Source organism: Labrus bergylta, chromosome 21, assembly GCF_963930695.1.
Source record: "Labrus bergylta chromosome 21, fLabBer1.1, whole genome shotgun sequence".
Taxonomy (NCBI): Eukaryota; Metazoa; Chordata; class Actinopteri; order Labriformes; family Labridae; genus Labrus; species Labrus bergylta.
The window spans coordinates 12,913,057-12,925,150 of NC_089215.1; the positions used below are offsets into that span (position 1 = coordinate 12,913,057).

At 40.0% G+C, this 12,094-nt stretch overlaps 1 protein-coding gene across 3 annotated transcripts in view; it reads right to left on the minus strand.

Annotated features, from left to right (window-relative positions):
• The window catches only part of ccdc57 (coiled-coil domain containing 57), a 37,061-nt gene that overhangs the window by 1,750 nt on the left and 23,217 nt on the right, over positions 1–12,094 (minus strand). For all 3 annotated transcript variants that reach the window (XM_065949516.1, XM_065949515.1, XM_020640268.3), the window contains exons 15-19: positions 11,830–11,930; positions 10,884–11,106; positions 9,420–9,520; positions 8,117–8,254; positions 5,685–5,796 (exon numbers count right to left, since the gene is read on the minus strand). In XM_065949516.1, the coding sequence (XP_065805588.1) occupies positions 5,685–5,796; positions 8,117–8,254; positions 9,420–9,520; positions 10,884–11,106; positions 11,830–11,930 (675 nt within the window). The remainder of the gene's footprint in view (positions 1–5,684; positions 5,797–8,116; positions 8,255–9,419; positions 9,521–10,883; positions 11,107–11,829; positions 11,931–12,094) is intronic.

A 12,094-nucleotide genomic window follows, 5' to 3' on the forward strand; every position in this document is an offset into this window, starting at 1 on the left:
TATCCTTTACAAAGTTAATCAAGACCATCACTTCACCTCTTGTAACTCACAAAACTGACTTTACTCACAAAATGGTCCCTCACAGCGTGAAGTTTTCACTGCTGGAAAAGGAGGACATGGTGTAAAAAAAGATGCTGCAGAAATCAAAGATGGCAGATGAAGCCACAGAGGGCGACACTATGAAGACAGTTTTTTGCCTTTATATCACCATATTTCTAAACATCAGTCAGACAACTGCAGCTGATTCAGAACGCTGCTGCTAGAGTCCTCAACAAGACCAAGAAAATGGATCACATCAGTCCAGTTCTGAGGTCTTTACACTGGCTCCCAGTCTGTCAGAGAATAGGTTTTAAAATACTGCTGCTGACATGAGTGACCTTCTGATAAACTATGAACCATCCACACCTCTCAGGTCGTCTTGTACAGGTCTGCTCTCCGTCCCTAGAGTCAGAACCAAACACAGAGAAGCAGCTTTCAGTTTCTATGCTCCTTATATCTGGAGCAAACTCCCAGAAAACTGCAGGTCTGCTGAAACTCTCACCTGTTTGCCTTTCATTAAACAATATAATAATAATAATAATAATTTATTTTAATACGATTTCAAACTTGAACTCTGCACTGTAACTATTACTATCTTTTATATTTTAGCTTCTGTTTTAATGGTAATGATTTATTATAACATATTTTCATGTGTTGTTGATGAATCTTCTCTGAAATGATTAATTGCCTGTTTTAGTGCTTTTTAAATGTTCTATTTTAACATTTATTTCCCTTTGTCATTTTGATGTCTTGTGTGAAGCACTCTTTATTGCCTTGTTGCTGAAATGCTTATTTATAAGATCAAACGGAAAGGAACATCCTAGGAAGCAGAAAAGAGTATGAAGCAGCTTCATTACGTGCACAAAGGTGCTCGAGGTGAATTTTGTTGACTCTATTGCTGTGTTCACACATCAGCTCGCCCCAACTTCACTCGGACAACATTAAAAAGAAATAAAAGAAGAATTTATAGAGGGGTTTGGCAGGAAAAAGCCTGGGGTTAAAAATGATTTCTTTCACGTTCACACATGCAGCTCATCCAGAAAATGTTTGTGCATGTGTGAAAAGACCCCATTAAAGTTTATTTTGATGCAAATGAAGTTAAAAAATAAGATCTTTTTAAACATTTCTTCTTGCTCTGTTTGCATGTTGCAGCTCTACAGTATTTCTTTTTTTTTTTCAATGAAATAAGGGAAACCATTTCTAATCTGACCTCTTACAGCTGATTAGTATTTGAAATGGCCAACAGTCATTTCAGTTCAAGTGTGCCATGTTGTCTGGTTTCACAAATATGACATGATGGCATGATGCTGATCACTGCGTCTCAGACTGATCTGATAGCTGCTCTGGTTGAGAAACTGCTCCCTGGAGAGCCAACAGTTACAATATCTACAAATTGGGCAACAACATTTGTTGATCAATCAGTGATCCAACTATTGCAGTGCTGTTCATACAGTGAGGAGAGGTTGTGTGTTGTTGACCTGCTGTACCTTTAACATTAGACTTTGTCCACTGGTTGATGAAATTCAGATTTCTTAAATACATATGAAATCCATGTTCACACAAGCCTGCACTCGTATGACGACCTCAGGTGTTTCAGGATGCATGAAAGGGATTCTTTATATTCTGTGTAGACAGCAGAAATAAACAGCTGCTTGGCAACCTTGTGTTGACATTTTGCTTCCATGGCAGCGTTCATTTTAAAGATAAGTAAATTTAGTTTTGTTACCAGCATACCAATTAATATCAAAGTTACCTGGAATTACAAATGCAGCTTGCTATACAAGCCAGTACTACCATAGAAACCTCTTCTTCAGCTCCGCCCTTTTTGGTCACTTACAAAATAAAAAATAAAACATGCAGAACTTGTTGCTTCAAAACTGTCAACAAACCATCAGTTGGCATCAAGGTTGCAACATGTATTTCGTATACACAGTCTATTATATACATATATCCTAGTTAATAAATACCATAACAACAAACTGTATAAAACATGGACAAAGTCTCAGTGATGTCACCCATTGGTTTCTGAAAAAGTGTTTTGAAGCCCAACAATGTTTGTTGCAATATTGCAAATGTCATCTCAAACTGAATGGATAGATCTAGGAACAAAGATTTGGACTTGAGCCGGGCCTTATGCTGCCCGGCAAACAGATATGTATCCGACTTTCAGTCAACTCAGCCACACCCCTAATTATGCAAATATATGCATAACTTTTATGCATAATACAATTAAAACAGATGGGTAATGTGAAAGCTCACAATACAGTGTGCACAAAAAAAGCTATTGATACCATTGTCTTTTTATTCCAGGCTGTAAACATGTTTCTTTCTGCTGTAAAAATGGACATTTTAATTCAGGACCTTATGGGGATTCCTCAGCTTTCACAGACAGTCCGAGTTGGACACTCGAGGACTTCCACATGGACCTAAATTTTCAAATCTGAGATTGCTGCTTTGGCATAACTCATACAAAACTTCATTGGGAGTCCCCAGTCTGTTTATCCACAATTCTTTTCGACAATTCCTCAATTTTGCACATGTCGATAGTTGATCTTATTTAGTTGATTTAATTCTTGTTTTGTTGCTTACTTGTGATTTACAGTTTTATTTTGACAATTGTAGCCACATTTCTCTCCTTGTATATTTTTTTTGATGGACTTTGTTTTGACATGTGTAAAAGTAAGCTTTTGTTTTTTTGTCTTTGGCCTTTTTGTTTTCAAACATATTTTTGCTTAAGATCTGCAATTAGGTCCCACTTCTTGTTTGACATGAAAACATACTTACTTGGCAAAGATCTTTTGGGTTTATTGTCTTTCATTGCGACACTTTAATATGTGGGGAATCTACTTCAACACGTATTGCTTGAATTAGTAAAATCTTTTTTATAATTTTTTTCCCTTCAGCCGGCTCAGATTCACTTTCATAAGCATTACTTAAGATCCAAGAGGCTACGTCCATTTCTTATGTAATCTCTTTGCTTTAAGCTATAAATGAACCCCCTCTGCAACTCTTGACAAGTCAGGGCTGATATTTAGGGCTTCAGGGTCCGACTAAAGTATGTGGTCTTCTCTAAGATGCAAATAAAGTTCTAGCAGGGAATTCCTGGTGCTATGGCCTAAAGGAATAAGGCAAAATAGTTTAGAAACATTTGTTCTGAGAGTTGAGCCGTAAAGATGAAGATCATGTTGAGGATGTGACAATAAGTATTTAAGGTACCAGAAATGTCTTTGTAAACTGTTTTTAATGAAGTTGGAGGGAAATTAAGGCTCTTAAGGTAAGTTTCAATTTTAAAACTTAAACATCAAAATATATATTTTCTAGTTAAGTGATGCACTTACTTACATACACTTTAAAAAAAGCAGCATAAGAAGCTATTGTTTCATGTCATATAAGCTGTTTTCACACATGAACATTTCAGCCTGTTTTCTGCCAGGCTTCTTCACACATGTCCCTGACAGCGTGAAGTTCTCCCTGTTGGAAGGAGAACATGATGTAAAAGGCGCTGCGGAAATCAAAGACGGCAGATGAAGCCACAGAGACCGACAATATAAAGACCTATTTTGGCCTTTATATCACCTTATTCATAGATCGCATCAACAAACAAGCGGAAAAAAAATGAAGCAGCTTCATTACATGCACAAAGGTCGCACTGATCACGCACTGATGCGTGATATAAACATCATTATCGGCTTGCTCGAGGTGAATTTTGTTGACTCTATTGCTGTGTTCACACATCAGCTCGCCTCAACTTCACTCGGACAACATTAAAAAGAAATAAAAGAAGAATTTATAGAGGGGGTTGGCAGGAAAAAGCCTGGGGTTTAAAATGCTTTCTTTCACGTTCACACATGCAGCTCATCCAGAAAATGTTTGTGCATGTGTGAAAAGACCCCATTAAAGTTTATTTTGATGCAAATGAAGTTCAAAAATAAGATCTTTTTAAACATTTCTTCTTGCTCTGTTTGCATGTTGCAGCTCTACGGTATTTTTTCAATGAAATAAGGGAAACCTTTTCTAATCTGAACTCTTACAGCTGATTAGTATTTGAAATGGCCAACAGTCACTTCAGTTCATGTGTGCCATGTTGCTTGGTTTCACAAATATGACATGATGGCATGATGCTGATCACTGCGTCTCAGACTGATCTGATAGCTGCTCTGGTTGAGAAACTGCTCCCTGGAGAGCCAACAGTTACAATATCTACAAATTGGGCAACAATGTTTGTTGATCAATCAGTGATCCAACTATTGCAGTGCTGTTCATACAGTGAGGAGAGGTTGTAGAGGTTGTGTGTTTTCTGTGACCTGCTGTACCCAGGGCCAGCCCGTGGCATACGCAGTACAGTGCTAGGGGTGCACAAAAAGCACAAAAGTAGTGCTATCAGAATGCTTGCTTATTAGCAACAAAAATGTACTTACTTTAAAAACAGTTATCACTGCTATGGAATCTAGCATGGCCGTCCCAACCAACACCTGACATCAAGCCACCACCATCGGACTGTGTCGTCCCCCACAACCACCTCCGTCCTCATTCATGCATGGCCTGCTCCCACCTCCACCTCAGCGGACAGGAAGTGTGGACAACAGGAACGAGAGGAATACAAAGGAAAAATCCTTCCTGCATATAATCCCATATGCTGTTTTATAAAGAATCTCGAGATAACACTTGTTATTAATTGGCGCTCTACAAATAATGATTGATTGAAGCAAAATATCATTTGTAAGTCAGTCATAGCCTAAAGCATCCCCTCTTTTCTTATTTAATGTACTCAAACAGTGCTCATATACTCCAAAATGAACAACAGGCTCCACTGAAGACTAAACTAAAAGAAAAAAGGTAAAACAGAGGTAAAAAACCTTTTTAACTGGGGAGTAAGGTCTTTTTTCTCAAATGCTTACATACAATTAGATTACCTTTTACAACCATGGACTGTATAAAACATGGACATAGTCTCTGTGACGTCACCCATTGGTTTTTTTAAGCATATTTTCGGTGGAGATGGCCACATAAAAAAATGCTTTCTCAAACTAACTTTTGGTCAACTTAATTGGCAAACAGCTGGAGCTAAGGCAGGTCTTAAGCCTCTTTTATTATTAGATACCATTTATTATGAATAACCCTTATCCTTCATAAAACCAAAAGGGATGACTTATAAAATAATTCATCCTCTGTACAATGTGTGCTGATCAAGAAAAGGGATAGCTTGACCAAATTCCTTTACTAAACCGCGCTGAATTTTTTTTTTCTACTGTCAGGATTTTTTTTTTTTTTTTTAAAAGGTGTGTATGTGGCCCTTGGGGGATTTTTGAACCAGCCTCAAGGTGACACTCAAGGAGCTTCTTGTACTTTACTCGGTGTCTTCATATTACAACACCAGAGGTTTCTGCTTGTTGGCAACCAGTGGAGTCACCCACTGCTTGCCATCAGAAAGAATGAAGGTTAAGGGTGCTTTTACGGTTTCACTTATTAAACCCAGAGGCTTCATACACATTTAAAACTACATTTAAAAATTCAAACAGGAGCTACAAGGAAACAAAACGTCTCTCTGTGATTTCAGGCAAATGAAAAAACCCAAATGGAATATTGACTAAAGCAATAGGAGAGAAACTCATTATCAAAAGAAGTTATTATTCTGGTGTGGATACCTTCAGAGAAAATCGATGGGCTCAGTCCTTGGTCCAGTTTCTCCCACAGCTCCTTTAATGACCGCAGTGACTCCTCCGACGACAACAGAGACCTGGATAAACCTGAGAGGGGCTGCAGCAGGAGAGTAACATCGTTTTAAGGTGTTAGACTTACAGGTGTGGGAGAAACATGTGACATCACAGAGCTCGCTAGAAATGTATTGAAATAAAAGAAATACATTTTCTTGATTGTGTTGAAATAATAATTTGGATATTTTGGACTGTCTCGATTTTGGAGACCTGTGTGGACAAAGCTGTATATCATATATCAATGCTGATTTATAATTTATGCCATGGAAAATGTCACAAAGGCTGTATTGGCAGCACTTGGAAATTATCTGGTAAATTGACATTTTCTATAGCATTAAAACATCACTGTCTGTAAGAGGAAACAGTTCATTTTTAAAGCTCCTGTGAGGAACCTTTAGTTTACTTCGCTTTTGGTGCCCTCTGTGGACACCTCTAATCTCTTTGCTGTTTGTGCCCACAAACTCTCACCAGTACTCTTTTCACTCTTCTGTGAAAAAACCCCGGCCCACTAAACTCAACCACTATCGCCCTGTTGCTCTCACCTTCATTATAATGAAGTGCCTGGAGAAACTACTACTGAACACCATTCTGACAGTTGTTGCCCCACAGCTGGACCCCCTCCAATTTGCATACAAGGCAAAGAGGGGCACAGAGGACGTTGTGGCCTGCCTGCTGCACCTCCCCCTTTAGCATCTAGGATCCCCAGGTCACTTTATCAGAATCCTCTTCGTGGACTTCAGCAGTGCTTTCAACACCATCCAAAGGCATCTGATGATCCAGAAACTACACCAGCTCAACACCCCCTCCCGCCTGATCCACCTCATTCACAACTTCCTCAGTGACAGGCTGCAAGCTGTGCGAGTGGGCACAACCTTATCACCTGCACTAACCACCAACACTGGAGCACCACAAGGATGTGTATTGAGCCCATTCCTGTACACACTCTACACCAACAACTGCACCAGCCCATCACCCACCACCACATTCCTCAAATACTCAGACGACACAGCCAACATTGCCATGCTCACCGACAACAACTCTGTCCAGGACTACCACAACACTATCACAAACTTCACTCAGTGGTGTGAGAATAACCATCTTCATCTCAATGTCCCTAAGACAAAAGAATTAATAATCAGTCCCCCCTCACCTCAGCACCCACTTCTCATCAATACCCAAGCAGTGGAAATAGTAAACCGTTTTAAATACCTTGGAGTAACACTAGGCAACCAACTCAGTTTTGAACAGCACACCAGTGACATTCAAAAAAAGAGCAATCAAAGACTGTCAGCCATCCGCAAACTGAAAGGACTCTATGTTGCCCCCCATCTCCTCCTGCTGCTATATCAGAGCATGATCCAGCCCATCTTACTGTACTGTTCCACCTGCTTATTTAACATGTTGTCTGTAAAAAACAAGGCCAAACTCACACGCATCACAACCACAGCTGCCAGAATAATCAGTCTCCCCACACCCAACAGAACTCAATAACAGGGCCATCACACATATTGCAACCTCAATAGAACAAGACATCACACACCCACTGAACACTCACCTCGCCCCACTCCCCTCAGGATGGAGGTACAGAGCAATGAGGTGCAGAAAGGCTCGCCTCGGGAGGAGCCTGATCCCTGCGGTTATAGAGGCCCTGAACAAAAGGCCTCGCTGAACAGGCCAGAGTAAGAACTCTTGACTTTTTGTCTATCTCTGTTTGTGTTATACTCTGTTTTCTGTGTATGAATGTTTTTTGGTGGGACTTGTCTGTTTGGACAGTAACGGTGCTGTGGAAAAGAATTTCTCGTCGGGGACAATAAAGTCTGAAGTCTACAAAGTCTGTACATGTGTAAGAAGTTGTTTTCTCTCTTTAACAGTCAATTGTATCACTCACTGTGAATCTTTCTTGTGGTAAATGTTAACAAATGCTTTTTCGCCACATGCTGCAACTCACTTCACTATAGCCCTTCCACACAGCTTTTTTTTGCAAAAGTGCTATAACTAAACTCAGCCGTCATCACGTCTTTGTACATTCATATTGACAGCATAATATTAGTGTCCCAGTCTCAAGCACGGCACAGCGGGAGCTGCACACTGTCAGACATGCCTGCACACACAGCGCTGCGCTCCTCAGCTGCCTCCGCTGATACGTCTTCTGTAATGCCTCTTTTATTATCTCTGATTATGGTACAGAGGAGGGTATCACTTCGTTCAGAACATTGAGAACAGCTGATAGATTAAGCATATATAATATGCATGCTTTATGTTTGTGTATTTATCACACTTCACATCCTGTTTGCAATACAGAACAATGTCATTGGGTTATTGCATACTTTTCACATATGGTGCAGGCCTAATTCTGGAGTTACCTCAGGCCTGTCTAGGGTTTTTCGCCCTTGGATCCATGGGTTGGCAGCTTCCTTTGTGGCAGGACCTCTGCTGTTGGTTTCAGGGAGCGATTGTTCAGCAGACATGGAAGTACTCTGCCTCAATGCATACTGGAGCTCCTGGAGACAAAAACAGTGGAGCTATTAAGCTCTCTAGAGGCAGGACTGAAAAGTGCACAACACAAGGAACATTTAACACCTTTCCCCAACAACCACTCTACTAAAAGTAATACCTAAGTATAATTAAATGTATCTTCCAGCAAAGCAAACACAACACATGTGATGCTTTAATTCTCAAAAGTGGATTTAAATTTTGTGGAGTCTATGGCATAAAAACATCCGTGACTTACAGCAGATTTGTGTTTACCAAATGAAGCATCCTACCTATTTTTGGGCAAGTTAAGGTTTAGAAGCCATTTTATCTGTATTTCTTTAGACTGTGAGAGTAAATTGTTAAATCTCCTGTGAGGAACCCGTGGTTTGCATCGATTTTGGTGCCATCTGTGGACAAAGTGGTACCTCCAATGTCATTGCTGATTGTGTCCTGTACATGTTTAAAGGAGAAATGCTTACATGGTGGACACTGAAGCTTCAGTGTTTATATAACATGCAGAGGCTTTTTAGGTCGGGTACAATCACTTCTATCTGAACCAGTTCTCTTGCTCACTTCCATCGCTGCAACACCTGTTGGTTTGACCTGATAACTGCTCTCATATCTGGCAAACCGAGGGGCGTCCAAAACAGCCGTGTGGGGGTGCCTTAAAACCGCCTACCTTCTCTGGTCCAAACAAATCCAGAGCATTCAGGACCAGAATCTAAAGTTAGAAGGAGGACATACTGGCTGCTGCATTGTTGTCAGAGAAGCCAGCACTTCAACATACCATGTTTTCTTAATGTCTGATGATGATTTTATCATTTTATTCAGGAGATATCTTACATATTGGTCCTTTAAGAAGTGTTTCCTTTCATTGGGAGTCCATCATATCACTCAGTGTGAATCTTTGTTGTAGAAATGTAAACAAATGCTGTTTTCCGTATAACTCAACCTTGTCACTGATGGTCTAGTTTTCTTTTGTTGGCTATAAAGAGGCATCAGTTTTAATTTCAGTCTGTGTCACAACCAACTAAAAACTCCTCACAGAAATGTAAAGTTTCAAACTCTTGATAAATCTTAAGATCTCCAACATGAAGGAAACACTGAGAGAAGAGAGAAGTGTATTTGAAAGATCCCTGGGGAAGGAGCAGTGTACTGGTGATATGTGGATGTGAAAAGATGACCAGATACCTGGGTGGTGAGTTGGTACTGCAGCTGTTCTAAAGCAGACAGTCGGCCATGTTGTTCTCCTTGTGTCTCTGTGGACGAGTCCCTCTGTTGCTCTGCTGCTTCTGTTTACAGAGTTAAAGGCAGACTGTTGGTGCTTTACGTTCTGGTCATGAATATTTCCATCAAACTGTAATATTAGATGAGAAGTGGTTAAATGCTAACATTAGCTGTTGTCTAATTGCAACTAATGAGTCTTTAAAGGAATATGGTCACATTTCCTTCCAGAGCTCTTTATAATATCTTATCTATTAGCATTATGAGGTGGTGGTTTATAAACAGTTTTTTAGATTTCCAATGGGTATGTATTTTTGCAAACTTGGAATTCACCAGTACATCATAACCGCATTTAAGCCTCTAACCAACAACATGAAGTTAGAGTTTAATTGCTGCAGTATGAACATATATATTTATATATCTTTGCTTTTTCTAAAGTGTTTTTTCAAAGATGTTGCGGCGATGTGTCCTTGAGCATGACACTTAACCCCAACATGCTCCCGCTGCTTTGTCGGCGGAGTATGAATGTGTATGAATGGGATTAGTTACTTCTGATGGATACTTTACTCAGCAACCTCTACCATCAGTGTGTGAATGTGTAGGTGTGACCTGCCGTGTAAAAGCGATTTGAGTAGTCAGAAGACTAGAAGCGCTACAAGCTCAAGTACATTTACCATTTACCAAATGGATTGTGGTGACATGACTCCCCAAAATAGCAGTCCCCTTATCGGAAACTTTGGTTCGACCCAATAAAAGGCGAAGAGGGGGGCTTTTAGCGTCCCGGAAAATGCCTTAAACGCATCCACTCATTAAAACTGACCATGCCCCTAATTATGCATAACTCTCTATCAAATCAAATCAAAACAGATGAGTTATAATAAAACCTGTCTAGGAATTTAGAAAAAGAATTGCTATTTAGACAAGTTTTTTTTTATACCAGGCTGTAAATATGTTTATTTCTGCTGTAAACATTTTTAATATGTGACCTAACAGGTATTCTTTGGGCCATGAAGCCACATCAATTGGACACTGGAGAAACAGCAGTTTCTGGCACTTCTGCATTGGCTTCGACACCAGAGGTTTCCGCTGAGTCTCGACAAGAATTCATGAGGAACTTTAGCAGATGAAAACTTGTTCTGGTACACTCTTATTTGGAGCATCAGGTATTTTTCTTTAAGTGTGGAATACTTAGGTTTAAAAGTGTCTTAGCTAACGTTACTTTCACAAGGGTTTGTAAACATAAATGGTTTAAATGAAAGCCGTGTTTAATCTTTAAGACTGGACGATTAAAAACTCCTCAGGTCACTAATCTTGAATGCTAATAAACAGAGTCACTGTTGTTGATAAAAAGCTAATAAACTCATCTGATAATGAATATATTATGAGGTAATAAATAACTTGTGTGTGGCTGACAGTGTGTAATTATTGTACCCTGTAGTTCAGCGGTGGTGATCTTGGCCCGGAGGCGGTTGCCCATCTTTATCAGCTGCTGTTTCTCGATGCTCAGACGGCTGATACAGAGCGCTGCCTGCTTCAGCCTCGAGTGTAACAGAGTACAGTCGCTTTTATTAAACACACCAGCAGACATCAGAGCTGAGGCCTGCTGCTGACGCAAATGCAGGTTCTCCTCTTGCAGCTGTCGCACCAGAGCACTCTGGAAGGAGAACGAGACAGAAGTTCAAGGATGTGGGATGATGCATAAAAATCACTCAGTATCTCCTTTTGATCTCACATGACAGACCCTTTCACAACTAGGAAGGTTACACAGTATGGACATACATAAAAAGGGAGTTAGAGTTGTTCACATTTCTCCAATTCAGCCTTTAATGCAGGATCAGGTGTTGGCGAGTATGTCAGTCTATGCACCAATTATTTTCGCCTTAAAATAATTTATCATCAGTTCTTTGATGTTTTGCAGTGGACACAAGAACAAGTGATGAGGAAACCACTTTGCTCCTTGCAGAATTGTTATTATTCCTCAGTTTCAGAGAACTAGATTTTAAAAGAAAGTTCTAGAGGTTCTTTTATACATTTGTTTGAAAATAATTCTAAACTGAGATTGACCATTAAACAAATGAAGCAGCCCCATCACAAACACAGGCTCTGTCGCATTCAGCTGTAATCGCTATCACACTGATATGGGATTGGTGCTTGATATCAGCCAATTTATAAATGCAGGAGTTAGAGAAAGAAAAAAATGTTATTGGAAATATGTAAAGCTAACTATCATGCATCCTTCTGACACTTGAGTGGTGGTGGTGTAAACTGACTGACAGTCATGAGTCGTCACAAAGGAGATAAGTTGCTTCAACTCCACAGAACAGGTCCAGGTCATCACCTGGATTGTCCTGACAGGATCACTGACTTCTTTCATTACCTGTTCAGAGATGCTGGTGAGAGCAGACTCTCCGTGTGACACCTTGACCTCCTGCTTGTGTAGGGTGGAGGTGTTGGCACATTTCTCCAGACGCCTTTGACCTGACGATCCAAAACAAGCACAAGAAGAAGAAGAATTCAACTAAGTTTCCACAAATATCTTTCAATTGTACATTTCACTTAGTAGACGCTTTTATCCAAAGCGACGTGAATCAGAGAGTAAGTACAACACAAGCAAGGATCTAGAAAAAAAGGAAACAATGTCA